Here is a 14,119-nt window from a genome sequence, read left to right on the forward strand (position 1 = left end):
AGCGCATTTTTCTCTGTTCAGCTCAAGAGGGGGTATTCTGTCGGATTATGACAGATACCTCCCCAGTCGCCATCACGCATCCAACCACGGAGCCCCCTGCGGTCACCGCCCCTCTGAACTCGCCCATCGTAAACGGCGCTGTTTCTGACTCGGTCGCCCCTGACGAAGAAGAGCCGTATACCATCAAGTGCATCTGCGCTTTCGAGGATGACGATGGTAATACGGTCTTCTGCGAAGGGTGCGAAACCTGGCAGCATATCGAATGCTACTATCATGGCCGAGATGTGCCAGAAGTCCATAACTGCGTGGAATGCGAGCCGCGTTCCCTCGATGGCCGGCGCGCTACGGAACGACAGAGGCGTCTCAGAGAACAGAACGACGGCGGTGACCGGAAAGCGAAACGGTCCGGTGCGAAGAGTCATAAGAAGAAGGTCAAGGAGCACGGTGGTGATCAGGTAAACGGCTTCCACCAACGGTCGGAATCCAGCGCCCGGGATCAGCCCCTTGCAAAGAAGGTCAAAACCAATCATCGTTCCTCGGGGTCGGTAAGCTCCGTGTCTAATGCACCCAACTTACCCTCTGATGCGCGCAAGCGGGCAGCACCCTCCATGAGCCCGACCAAGGCATCAGGGCCTTCCATTCCTTTGTATTCGCACGAGTTCCTTCACCTTTACGATCAAGGGAAAGACTATGCCAACATAGACAGCAACCTGTTTGTGAATCTGCATCTTGCGGCGGATTTTGCTGCCTGGGTCACGGAGCCGGAGGCTGTTACCCGCATCACGAATGGGCGCTCCCCAAAAGAGATCTTCACGTGGTCTGGTGCAACACTTGACAGATCACGCTGGCCGACATTGTCTACTGAAACGATCACGGACTCGAGCATTGAGGTGGAAGGCCAACATCCAACCTGGAAAATCCTCAAAACTCGCGATCGTGTCGGCAAAGATGAAATTGTCGGTGAAATCACGGGCAAGCTTGGTTTCTTACGCGACTATTGTCTTGACCCCAGTAATCGATGGCAAGAGCTTCGTCATCCTGAGCCCTTTGTCTTTTTCCACCCTCAGCTTCCAATTTACATCGATAGTCGACATGAGGGGAGCGTGCTCCGCTACGTGCGGCGCTCCTGCCGGCCGAATGTTACCATGAAAACCTACATCACGAATCAGGTAGAGTACCACTTCTGCTTTGTGGCGAAGGAAGACATTGCTGCAGACTCGGAAATCACGGCTATGTGGTACCTAGATCCTCAACTCTTTGAGTCTACCAATGGTATAGTCAAGCAGGAGGCCAGTGACAGCACGCACGATGCGCCTGCCATCTGCATCAGTAATGTCCTCGCCCACTTTGGTGGATGCGCCTGCGTCCCTCCCGCAAACTGTTTGCTGTCCAGCGTTGATCGACGACGTCACCCCAAGTTGATGGATGCGAATGCGAAACAGCCGAGTGCTAAGCGAAAGAAGACAAAGCCCAAGGCGAATATTTCTCCGCCTGCAACCACAAGTCGGGCGGGTAGTGAGACTACTAAGAACCTTGATGAAGATGATCAGGCTGATAGCCGTTCTGCATCGGGCTCTATCCGAGGTCAAACTCGCAGTCGGGATCTCACCCCTACTTTACAGACTCCTACGGAAGCGTTTTTGCTCGGGGAATCGGAACTTTCGGCTCGAGACAAGCGTAAGATCGCTGCAGCAGAGAAGAAGTTTCAACAACTGGAGCAGGACCAAGCATCACACAGAAAGAAGAAACGGGCTAGTGGTCAATCCAGCCATGCTCCACGCGAACGCCAGTCATATTCTCCTCCCTCGGGCGGACCTGTGGGCTCGCTTCCCGGAATGCGTCATGGCTCACCGCGCAAAACATCCGGCAGTCACAGCACACCTGGGCGGTCTCCTCTGGGGCGTTCACATTACGTGGACTCCGCTATACAGACCGAGCCGGATGCTAGCGATGGTGTGGTTTCGCCTTCCCTGCCTTCCCCTCGTCGACCTTGTTTCGTGCCCTTGACTCAGCGTTTGCTGAAAAGATGCTATTCTGATCGTATCAAGCTTGAGCAAAGCAGCCCATCCCCTGTTACTCCTCGAACTTCTCTTCTCGAGCATTCTGACTCTTCGCCGACTTCCACGAGCCCGCATGAGGCAGCGCCATTAACAGCCACAACTCCCAGCATATCCGCCGACATCCAGGACACAGAGATGAGGGATGTTGATTCGCCAGTAGAGACCTCGCCGTCCCGTTCCGTTACACATCTCGATGCATCTCCCTTGTCAGGACGGGGATCGGTCAAGCCGCCCGTGCCGCCCCCTTGGCCATCAACTGCAGCGCACAAAGCTCGGATACCTAGTAATATTGTGCATAAACAGCGCAACACTGATCTCCGCGTTCCTCTGCCCCCCGCAACGCTACCTCCGCCCCCTTCGGCCACCAGCCCAGGGTCTACAGCCCCATCGGCGTTGTCCTCACCTTTAACTGATGTGACTTCGCAACCCCACATTCCCACCACGCCGGTGTCTGGCGTGGCAGGCCCTAGTCCGGTGAAAAAGAAACTCAGTTTGGGTGACTATCTCATTCGCCGGGGCACCATGACCACGCCTACGTCTGAGAAAACTCAAGCTCAGGCTACCGCCATGCTACCGCCCACACCACCTGTACCGCCTCCGACCGGCCGTGATGGAGCTGCTGCTGGGCACAACTCTTCCGCGGCGGCCAAGGCGACCGGCGACGAAGTGCCGAAGCCAGAACGGGGGCCCCAGGATGTCAGCATGAAGGATATTCCCGGAGCTACGCAGACTTCACACATACCCTCAGCGACGTGACGATCTGATGCTATCTCATGTGGATTACTCCCCTGGAAGTCGGGGTTTACACGATATAATACGCGTTGATTACTTTCTTTGTGGAACAATTTCTGCGAATTTGTTCTTTACTTCATTCCCCTTTTCTTTCTTTTGCTTCGACTTGTACACGATGGGAATTGACAGGCGTTCAGCCGGCGGAGCGGTTTTGATTTGACCGGCGTATTCGGCGTGTTGGAAATGGAGCTGGTTCAGGGAAATACTCCGGATGAGTTATGGGCATGGGAAATGGTTTTCAGGAGGACCTTTACGGGTCATGATGTGAGCGCCTGCTTCACGATTGTCATTATTACTGTCAGACTTTTTTTCTTTCCCTTTTCAATTTCCGTTCTCCTCTTTTATTACTAGGATATTTGTGACATGACTCCCCAAGCGCCGAACATTCGGGCTCTGCGGAGTGGATCATGACGAATGAAATTCTTCTTGAATGTTAATCGATGGCACTGGTTCCGTAGCTGAATGCATTTAAGGTACACGTTGCTGGGCTGGTTTCTAGTCATCTTGGTGACGTCAGGCAAAATCCCATTGTGCTCTGCATAAGCTTTGGATGGCTTTCGAGGAAACCGGGATATAGAACATGAAGGAAAGGAGAGCCTAAGAATGGGCTTGGGAGGGTTAAGTGCTCCGGATATGCAGGGACTTTTTCTTCCTAGCCGATCGGGCTCTCCACCTGTAAGAAAGAGCAACGCATGATCAACAACTACTTCCATTAATTTTCATTCCCCATCCAAACAAGACTTGAAGCGACAGCTCTTTCATCATAGCTCTGGCTCGAGACGTGGGCCGGGACGCGGATAAAGAATTACCAGGGAGGCGCGCCTTGGGCCTCGAGACTTTTCCCGCCCGCGCCACTCGCCGAAGCGTTGAGTCTATTGTCTCGATCTTGTTTATTCGGTATGCCAGAGTCGGCATAGCTGCAGGCCCGTATTCAGCGATGTCTCGGCCGCTCCTGGACCATCGGTTGATGAGTCTTGTGGTGCCACTGCCACGCCTCTTATCTCACTGAATATGGATCACAATGTGCCGTGTAGGAGACGATTCTCATCATTATTGGCTCCTTTGTTTCAAAGAGATATGGTAAGGAGGAATAGCTATAAGCCGCTCCAATGGACTGATCCTCAGCATCAAGAGTATGTTGCCTTGCTTATCTTGCAAGGGGTTTGAGGTACGGCTGAGTATTTGTCCGTTGAAGATGATGACAGTAACAAGATCTCGTTAAATTATTAGTTCAAGAAATGATTTAGCAAGTCTGAGAGATGCCGGTTATCATGCTGACTCGGGATACCGGGCAGTATGGACGCCCTGCATTCTCAATACTAATGCTCAGTCTGGAATGGGTGTCCAGACAAACTCATCTAGACGCTATCCGGCTCCACCGACCCACTGCGAATGACGAGGCCGGCTCGTTGGTTGCCTGATATCATTCCCATCGGATGACATCAAGGACAAGGTTGACTGTCGGCTTTCGGGTTTGCCGAAACAGACAGGCAAATACTACTCCATCACAACTATGAAAGAAGTATATATTGTCGTGACGATGCCCTGGATGGTTCCTGGTTGAATCAGACACTTCTACAATCATTACTATTTCTTCCATCGAATAGCATTCCTTTCCCTTGTCGATCTATACTTAGCACATCTACACCATGGTCGTTAACATCACCGCCGAAGATCCTCAACCTACCATCCACAGCCACATCAATGGCACTACAGAAGAGATCTTGGATCGGCTATGTGTCACCGAGCTCCTGAAGGGATGGCCGGTATACCGAGATGCTTCTGAATGGGCTCACTACCGAAACTGTTTTGCCGAACAGGCTTACATCTTTACCAGTAAGTTCTCATCCATATCCTTTGTCTCACTCATTTATATCTCTTACCCCTCTCCTCGAAAACACCTCACTAACATGGTTTACTCAATCTACAGCATGGAGCGGCGGCATGCCTATCGACGAATTCATCGAAGTCTCCAAGAAGGGCCGTCGAAACGGCGACCACATCATGCACCGCGAAAACGGCACTCTCGTGGAGCTGAACTCCAAGACAGGCCGTGCCGTCGGAAAAATGAAGGCCACCATCACACAGCGCTTCTCATTTGATGGCATTGAGTTTGATGTTGAATGTGACTGCCGCTTTATCATGTGGTGCCAGAAGGATCCGGCCGGGTGGAAGGTCCACTACAAGCGCTTGTTCTATGAGAAGGATAAGATCATGCCCGTGGATGGCAAGCATGTGCCTGATTTCTCGGAGGAGGAGCTCAAGCCGTATCCGTATGGATATAGGTATCTGGGTGCGTCTCAGGCAAGGCTGGGACATAAGATCAAGTTGGATTTGCCGACGATGGAGGATAATGATAAGTTCCGGGGCATGTATGAGGCTATGGAGAAATGGTTGAGGGGGGAGGATGTTAAGGAGACTTTGGGGATTCCTGTGTAAAATTTTGATGGGATGATGGGAGGTGTCTTGTAGATAGCTTATTGATATGAGCATAACCATTATGATGATCGTTACGATTATGAAGACTACTTATGATTCGTTCATGCTGAGGCTTGAGGGGTTGCGGGGTAGTCATCCACTTACTCGGGCATTGTCCTTCTATCTTTTCTCTGTTCTTCTTATCAGTTACATAAGAATTATCGAATCTCAGACATGGCATCTCACGAACTGGCCGATTTAAGGTCTGAACATCACTCATCTTCTCATCCATCCATTGAAGAGTCCAACAGCTCCCCCCGTCATGAACTTGAGCAAGTCCCGCTGCCACCGGTGGACCAGGGCAAAGGTGCCTGGTTAATACTCGCCTCATGCTGTTTAATTCAGTTGCCGGTCTGGGGTGTGCATTTACTTACCCAACTGTAGCTATATGTCTGCTCATTCGGGACTCCAGGGTTCTCTCTCGTTGCCGGTATCTTCCAGGAATACTTTGAGACGCATAATGACCTTGAGGGAGGTAAAGGAGGTCTGGCAATCATGGGGACCACGGCAACAGTAATATTGCCTTTTATTAACATTATTTTCATCTCCATATGGCTGACGTCTTTCTCTTCATACAGGGAATCCTCTATCTTCTGTCACCTTTGACGTTCACGCTCTTAACCCGCTACCCGCATCTCCCAATGTCCTGTGCATTTGTCGGACTAGCCCTCAGTGTCGGGGGCTCTCTGCTGTCTTCTTTCGCTACAACTTTCTGGCAGATGATTGTGACGCAGGGCGTGATCTGTGGTCTTGGAAATGGCCTCGTCTTCAGTCCTACTACACTCTACCTAGATCAGTGGTTTGTTCGCCGCAAAGGTCTCGCATATGGAATCATGTGGGCTGGTAAGAGCATCTGCGGTGTAGCTCTGCCCTTCATGACGAGTGCTTGTCTTGACCGATTTGGAGCAAAGACGACTCTAAGGGCTTGGACGGTAGTCACGGTCAGTCGTTTGCTTGTCTTATTATTAATACTCAAATTGACTAGGCATTGTAGCTACTCACGCTTGCTGTGACCCTTCCTTTCATCAGACCACGAATCCCTCCAGCCTCATCTACCACTCCGCAGCCTCTGAATCTCGCCTTCCTGAAACTGGCCACGTTCTGGATGCTCCAGCTCGGGAATATCATCCAGAGCTTCGGCTACTTTTTGCCCAGCACGTATCTACCGTCGTATACAACAACTGCAGCTGGCCTGTCAGACACCACAGGGACTCTCCTAGTAGCACTATTCAACGCCACCTCTGTTGTAGGTGGAATAGTCTTGGGATCTCTTTGTGATCGCTTCGCCGTCAGCAATATCATGCTGCTCTCCTCTGTAGGCTCTGGAATGTCTGTCCTGCTGTTCTGGGGCCTGTCAACATCTTCCCCATCTGCAAACTTTCCACAGGCCGCCGTCGCTCTTCTAGTTCTCTTCTCCATCACATACGGATTCTTTGCCGGGGGTTTCAGTTCCACTTGGTCGGGTGTACTCACCCAAGTCAAGCGCGAGGTTCCCTCGCTGGAAACCGGATTAGTGTTCGGGCTATTAGCCGGTGGAAGAGGCATTGGCAGTGTTATTAGTGGCCCATTGAGCTCAGCTCTCATGCAGCGGGGTTCCATTACCGGGCAAGAAAACGGGGAGATCGGGTATACCACCGACTATGGGGCATTGATTCTATTCACTGGCGTAACAGCTATTTTTGGAGGATGGAGCTGGATGTGGCATCACCGACAACTCTGCTTGTGTTAATAACATCATTCACCAAACCATAGCAATAATTCAATGCACTAAATAAATTCCTATTCAGAAGTGGTTGGATAAGTTCCGCGCATATAAACATGTACAGGGCGGACGAGATCACGTGCACTCCGCAGTTCCTGCGCATCTCGAAAGCTACGAGTAACACCTCCCCCAACCTCATCCATTGCTCAACTTCCAGCACACAATTTCAAACTCCCGGAGCGGTAGCATCATCTACCAGTCCTCCACATTCACATCCACACACGCCACCATGGCCACCGATCCCTCCCTGCAAGATCCTCTCCTCTCGCTCCGTCGCGCCATCGCGGCCGGCAACCTCCCCACGCCAACAACCTCCAGCGACCTCTCCGACCAGAATGCGACCGACGACCTCGCAAAAGCCACCCATCTCTACTTCCAACATCCCCTCCCACAAACAATCCCCCTCACAACACCTACCCGCTTCGTCTCCAGCTCCTCCGACTCCGCCGTCGACCTCCGCAGTATCTTCTTCGCGTGGCAGAAGAAAGATGTCGCCATTCCAGAGTACATTGCTTCGGCGCAGGAGCTTAACGAGTCGCTAAAGCAGAAGGAGCGCAAGGAAGGCGAGGAGGAGGAGAAAGTTCAGAACCTCGTTTTCGTCGAGCGCTTGGATCTCCTAACTTGGTTGGAGGGCGCGTCTGATGAGAGTGAATATATCAAGCCGTTGGAGGGTGCCGCTGCTGCGGCTGCCGCCGCCGCTTCGGCTGCTGCTCAGGCGCAGGCGTCAGCGAATATTGCTTCGGGGGCTGCCGGTGGTGTCTCTGCTGTACCGAGTGGTGCTCCTGGGGGTGGTGGTGCCGCGCAGACTCAGCAGGGTAAGGCGGCTAAGGTTATCGATCCTAGGTTGCAGGAGATCTATAATGGGGAGCGCAAGATGGGGGATCGGAATAGCGTGCTACGGGGAATTAAGCCGACGGTACGTTCATGCAGAGGGAGAGAAAGCAAGGCTATATACACAGTGTGCTAATAGGGATCATTGTAGGACTTCTCTCACGTCCGCAAAACCGCCGAATCCATGCTCGGACGCAACCGCTCACGGCCGGGACAATACCCTGCTGGTGTGAAAGCCGGCAGCAAGCCGCAATCCATGGTGGTGCCGTCGCCGTCGGCCGGTCTGTCCCAGCCACGCAAGGCAAGCAAGACGCAAGATCCCATCATTCTCCTCTCGCCCTCGGCCTCATCGCTCATCCGCATGTCCAACGTGCGCTCCTTCCTGCAGGACGGTGTCTTCATCCCTCCCGATCACCCTACTCTTTCCATGTCCAACTCCAATATCCTCTACATCTCCCGCCCGCTCCGCATGCACTCGGATCCGTCCAGCTCCTCTCTCCGCCCCGGTGGCGGCAGCTCCTCGCAGGTCACGTCCCGGAAACCTACACGCTTCATTCTGGTCGATAGCACAGCCAACTTCCGGCCGGACTACTGGCAGCGTCTGGTTGCCGTGTTCACGACGGGTCAGACCTGGCAGTTCAAGTCATACAAGTGGTCCTCGCCGCCGGAGCTCTTCAAGCATGCCACAGGTGTGTATGTCGGATGGCGTGGAGAGGATATCCCTCGAGAAGTGAAGAGCTGGGGCCGAGGCGTGCAGAGCTACGCGGTCGAGCGCTGGGACGAGAAGGGAGGAGTCCACGGAGCGGGCCGGTGGCGTGATCGGGAAGTGGTTGAGGGGATCTGGACGGCGATTGAAGAGGGAATGAGACTCCGAGGCTGGGGATCAAAGTAGAAACTACCCACCGTGTGCGTGTGCGTGTGTCATGTTTCACTTTTTTCTCCTCTCATCATCCCCCCAATCCCAAAATTAGACCTATCGGTCCGTGCGAACAGGAGCAGCAATGATGAGAGATAATTCGAAACACACTTCGTTTCAATCATTCAAACACTCTTTACTCTTTGCAGTTTGCCTTCCGTCAAACTTTATGCCTTCGCGCCGAACGGACCCATTCTATTGGTTCCCACAGGATCCTGTATCGATACCACCTATCCACCTACCTACCTACCTCCTCAGCTCTGCCGGTAAACCCGCAAGATCAACAGCAGAAGAAGAAACCAAGAAAAGAAAGAAACATACCCCCTGACAATGAAATGGAATGCCATGCCATATCAGCCCCCAAAAAAGAAAATAAACTCCGATCCTGCTTGGCTCGGAAATTGCGCCCTCCCGAATGCGGAGTTAACTCCGGACATTGGAAACAAGCGAACCCCAGCTACTATGTTGATCATTTTACCTCCATCTCCTTTTTTATTTTCTTTATTCCTACTTATTGCATATCATGCTAGCTAGCTAGTTAGTTATTTCGTTACATTCGGGTTTTCTTTCACAGGCGTATGTATGTATGTATTGTATCGGTGTCAATTTCTTCTTTTGGCGTTGCGTTGCGTTACTTTTCCCCTTTTCACTTTACATCTTCTCTATTATTACTATCTTGTCTATGACATCTGAAATTAACTAAACTTTGGCTATAAATGGTATATCTTTACAATTTACAGAGGTACTTCACCTCGCTAGTATCTAGATCCTGCTGTCTAATTCTATCCTATTCTATTAATATCATACTACAATACATACTTCGTAGTAGTATTACCCTCCCACGTCTTCATCACTAGTACTTATTGCTTGTACTTCCATAGATAAGGAATAACACTTTCTTCTACTAATGTATAATCTAGCAGATACATACATGCACACATGCAATAGATACTAGATACGTATTTGACCTACACCTCTCAAAAATAAAGCAAAGAATAAAAGCAAAGAAAAAGCAAATATGCCCGTCAATACACACCACAACACAACACACTACAGCCAAGCATCCAACGAACTACCTACCCATACAGGTTTGACACGACTCCAGATTCAAAGTTATCCTGTAGTGTCATGCTAGTCATTAGGTATGTACATACTATGTATGTATGTAGGTCAATCACATGGCCCCCCATATTCAATGTTCACATCATCAGCATCAGCATCAGCATCAGCATCAGCATCAGCATCAGCATCAGCATCAGCATCAGCATCAGCATCAGCATCAGCATCTCGTGTTTAACTTAAACCACGTGTCAGCCATGTGCGTGCGCTGCGCTGCACAGCCAGTTACAGCTTACCCTTTTTGTTGTGTACTATGTCTGTATGTATGTGTGTATGCATGTAAGATTGTATGTATGGTAATATTATTACTTTAGTATAGTATAGTATAGTACTTTAGTGACAGTTAACATGTGTAATAGGTATATACTAGCGAATGTCTGATCGATGAATACGAGATTTGGCAGTTTGGGGTCGGGGGAGTCGAATTGATTGCCTTTTTGGGTACTAGTTAGTTTAGTTAGTAGGTACTCCGTAGTTGAGTATCTGGGCTGGGCTCTGGTCGGGTACTACTAAGTATTGAAATGCGGAGAAGGGTTCGTTCATCTACTATCTTTGTCTGCTGAATACGGATGTTACAATTGTTGCCTAGAGTGCCAGTGGAAGTAGATCATGTCTTTGAATATTTATTTATTTATTTATTTCTGTTCTTTAGATTTCTCTGATCGCGAGAGGACATCCCTCGCATATTCAATCAGGTAGATAGATTTTGTAGGAAAAAAGCCACACTCGCTGTACCCTGAAAATGCAAATCAAAATGCGCGTATCCATGCTCGATGCAGGGGACGTATGACAACATACACATCAACTCGGAACAAAGGAAATAACATATATAGGAAAGAGGAAAAGAAGACCGGAAGAATGAGAGACGAAAAAGGAAATCTTGAGAGGAAAAATCATGCGGATATGATGCAAACAAGTAAGGGTAAAAGAACCGAGTACTAAAACGCCTCTCTAATGCTGGAATACTTCTCGTGTTTCAGCCTTTCTCCTCTTCAATCTCCGTCCATGCGTCACGGTTCACAGATGTATAAAAGGAAATTAGGAAAAAAAAGAAAACGAAACAGGGGGTAGAAAAGGAATCGGTGTATTAAAATGGTTCAGTTCCGGCATCTCTATCACATGATCCATAGATCGTAACGTCTGTCATTGGTCGTGCGGACTTGGTAACCCCATGAAATGCCCTGTCGTCAATGGCAAGCGGCGTGGGCGGGGACCAAGCGGCAATTGAAGAGAAAGAGATTATAGAAACGGGAGAGCGTTCGTATCGGAGACGCATAACGTGTATCATGTCGTGTCAGGAGGTTTGGGAGTGCTCCCAAGCTTTTGGTGGGAAGGATGTGTTGGCTAGACCGGTGCCTAGTCGACATTGGACTGGCAACTCAGATCAAGCCAAAAAGTAAAATCATGTTCAAGTCGTTCCGTCAATTAACACCGCGCTGTGCAGTAAGAGTGTGTTTCATCTTGGATCGGCGAAGTCCGAGTGCAAGCCACGTGCCGTCAGATCTTTTAGTAATCACCAAGGTGAAGGCCTGTTCGGACAGGATTGGGATCCCTGCATGACACACATGCTGCCCCTATCATGACCGTGCTGAGCGGCTCGCCGAGCGCTCCGGAACTGGAGCAGGCGTGGGAGAGTAAGCCCGGGGGGCACCAATCAGGTCAACGTCATGTTCCTGAAGGATGCTGGCACACTTCGGATCACGCAGAAACTTGGGAACGGAGTCCTATTGTGGGTTAGCTTTTACCGCTGGTACAAAGTGTGACAAGGTGAACTTACACTTGACATCAGCTTAAAGACCGAGGTCTGAGCCATCTCAAACAGATGCACCACCTCCTGCAGACTCTTAAGCATCGACTCATCGTCGCCCACGGCCTTGGTCATGCGGCTTGCCAGACTGTTGCGCAGCGCGTGATCGATGTTGAGTTCGCAAGGGGATCCCGGTGCCAGGAACGCATTGTAGAGACCTATTCAGGTTCATTAGTTGCTAGTCGCAGAAGAATCATTGTCATTGAGAGCGCTTACCATATGCTGCAGCCAGTGTCTCACGGACAGCATCCGGCTTCCTGAATGTGCCCAACTTCTCTGCCTTGTGGTAGGCTGAAGTGAATTCAGACACGTCGAGGTAGAACGACAGGTTCTCCTCACAGAGGGAAAAGCGAAGGAACTCGCGGAACAGGAGTCGTAGGGCAGGGTCGTGAAGAATGTGGTTCAAACGGGCATTGTTGGAGTCCTTCGGGATGCCACGATTGTCGTACATGGTGGTTTCACGAGACTTGTCCCGTGCGATCCACCCGCAAACTCGCTGGCCCCGGTCCGTGATGCCGTAGATCGCATTCTTCGAAGGCTGGAACGCAACTATCGAGTCATCTGGTTGGTTGATGAAGCGGTCTTCCTGCAGCATCGTAATCAAGCCGTACTTGACGAAAAGCTCGGCAATGAGAACGGTCTCACGGCGCTCAATTGTGGTGGAACAATCCATCAACCAATCGACCGCGGCTTTTCCGGTGAACGTGTTGATGACGATCTTGTCGTTGATCTTGCGCTCCTTCGCCATCTTCACACCAACCAAGCCGTTAGAGTAATCACTCAGGGAATCCGAATCTGAAGTAGAGATGCTGCTCTTCACGTTGGGACCATCCTGCCCCGCAAACCGGCGAAAGATGACCTCAATAGTCGCTCGATCGTGTGACAGCTTGTCTGTATCGGTATCGCGCTCCAGGTTGACCAATTGCATCGTGTTGCGGGGCGACTCCAGCACGTCAATCACATGGCGGGCAGTGATACCGTTCCTCTGGCAGAATCTTTGCAAGATATTAATTCCCTTCGGCGTAAGCTGGTACAAGGCGCCCTTCAACGGAAATATTTGTGCCGATTTGCCATCCACGGCCTCGATGAAGCGGGCATCGACAAAACGCTGGCATACTGAACGAGCCATTTCCTTGGCCATGGAAAAGGTGGTAGTCGTTGTGGTTGTAACGATACGCGAAGGATCTTTAGGGTCGGGCATACGGTTCGACTGGGAGAACTTGAGAGAGCCGAGATTGTTGATGGCTTCTTCCGAGGTAAAGGAGTGGTCATATTTCGTAAACCGCACACGATGCGAATCCAGTTTCAAGCTGACCATCAATGTCGAGAATAAGTCCATGAAATCCTAACAAAGAGACCACTTGTGTTAACAATTACCGCCCTTGAGTATAATCCCAGACATCTCTTTACTTCTCGCCCTGTCGGCCACTTTAGCGCACAATTGGGTCACCTTACCTTTGTGAATGGACGGTCATCCTCCGTCATACGCAATAACCGCGAGGATGTTTGATGCATCTTGGCGGGAGATACGGTAGGTCCGACTTCGGGTAGTTGCTCAAGTGGGGACGGGGCACGCTGGAGGGTGTAACGGCGCCTCTCAACAGAACTGGTCTGTTGTTCAACCACGGCCGGGGAAGAACGGCTAGTAGCGGCGTCGAAGGGCGCGGGACTGGACCATTCACTACTGGCGCTACCGTCCGACAATGGCGGAGTTAACGGCGTGGCACCTGGCGCTTCGCTGACGCTGACCTGCGAGGCCTTGCGCGAATGTTTCGACAGGCTTCCCGATGAGGCAGAGGAGCGGAGGGGGTAATTCGGCGCTCCTATGGAGGAAAGGTTCGCAAGGGCGTTGGAAGTCTTTTCACGAGCTAACGCAGCGAATGAACGGCGATTGCGACGTGAAATGGATCCAATTACTGAGCCTGTGAATCCGGTTGGGGTGTTGTTGGTGGTGGTGGTGGTGGTGGTGGTGGCGGGTTGGGAGGGGGCGACAACAGCGGAGGGTGCGGAGTTGTGCTGTAGGGAGGGAGCGGAAGCAGTACGAGGGCGAGTTTCAACCGGGGAGGTAGAGACCGGGATAGGATCAACAGATGGGGGAGATTGAGAGTAAAGAAGGTGTGAGGAAGGAGGAGAGTCTTGGTCAAGATGAGCGGAGGATATAGTTGGCATTGAATAGTGCGAACCAAGACGGAGTGGGAGAAAAGAGAAGAGGGGGGGCTTTGTATGTATGTATGGGTATGGGTATGGGTATGGGTATGGGCAAAAAAAAAATTGGGTAAAAAAATATTTCCAAAAGGGTGAAAGAGGGTCAAGGGAGAAAAAAAAAAAAGAAAAGGGAAAAGCAAAATAAAAAA

General features: G+C 50.9%; 5 protein-coding genes across 5 annotated transcripts; 4 read left to right on the plus strand and 1 right to left on the minus strand.

Annotated features, from left to right (window-relative positions):
- Positions 1–47: 47 nt before the first annotated feature.
- BO87DRAFT_304727 (putative PHD finger and SET domain protein) lies at positions 48–2,816 on the plus strand (the record flags this gene model as incomplete). The annotated part of the gene is made up of 1 exon (XM_025619292.1): positions 48–2,816. One exon carries the CDS (start codon positions 48–50, stop codon positions 2,814–2,816), a length of 2,769 nt encoding a protein of 922 aa, XP_025481694.1.
- Positions 2,817–4,564: 1,748 nt separating this feature from the next.
- On the plus strand, positions 4,565–5,292 carry BO87DRAFT_375246 (uncharacterized protein; the record flags this gene model as incomplete). The annotated part of the gene is made up of 1 exon (XM_025622985.1): positions 4,565–5,292. Exon 1 carries the CDS (start codon positions 4,629–4,631, stop codon positions 5,289–5,291), a length of 663 nt encoding a protein of 220 aa, XP_025481695.1. The 5' UTR covers positions 4,565–4,628.
- Positions 5,293–5,492: 200 nt separating this feature from the next.
- Positions 5,493–7,059, plus strand: BO87DRAFT_331555 (putative MFS monocarboxylate transporter; the record flags this gene model as incomplete). Its single annotated transcript, XM_025620341.1, has 4 exons — positions 5,493–5,688; positions 5,743–5,843; positions 5,909–6,271; positions 6,325–7,059. The coding sequence occupies exons 1-4, from the start codon at positions 5,505–5,507 to the stop codon at positions 7,057–7,059; spliced, it is 1,383 nt and encodes a 460-aa protein (XP_025481696.1). The 5' UTR covers positions 5,493–5,504.
- A 173-nt stretch (positions 7,060–7,232) lies between these two features.
- On the plus strand, positions 7,233–8,992 carry BO87DRAFT_19772 (CDC73 C-terminal domain-containing protein). The gene is made up of 2 exons (XM_025618521.1): positions 7,233–8,008; positions 8,075–8,992. Exons 1-2 carry the CDS (start codon positions 7,322–7,324, stop codon positions 8,813–8,815), a joined length of 1,428 nt encoding a protein of 475 aa, XP_025481697.1. The 5' UTR covers positions 7,233–7,321; the 3' UTR covers positions 8,816–8,992.
- A 2,104-nt stretch (positions 8,993–11,096) lies between these two features.
- flbA (developmental regulator FlbA) lies at positions 11,097–13,934 on the minus strand (the record flags this gene model as incomplete). Its single annotated transcript, XM_025627650.1, has 4 exons — positions 11,097–11,682; positions 11,736–11,923; positions 11,982–13,110; positions 13,221–13,934. The coding sequence occupies 4 exons, from the start codon at positions 13,932–13,934 to the stop codon at positions 11,536–11,538; spliced, it is 2,178 nt and encodes a 725-aa protein (XP_025481698.1). The 3' UTR covers positions 11,097–11,535.
- Between the last annotated feature and the right edge of the window lie 185 nt (positions 13,935–14,119).

Source organism: Aspergillus neoniger (genome assembly GCF_003184625.1).
Source record: "Aspergillus neoniger CBS 115656 unplaced genomic scaffold BO87scaffold_10, whole genome shotgun sequence".
Lineage (NCBI taxonomy): Eukaryota > Fungi > Ascomycota > Eurotiomycetes > Eurotiales > Aspergillaceae > Aspergillus > Aspergillus neoniger.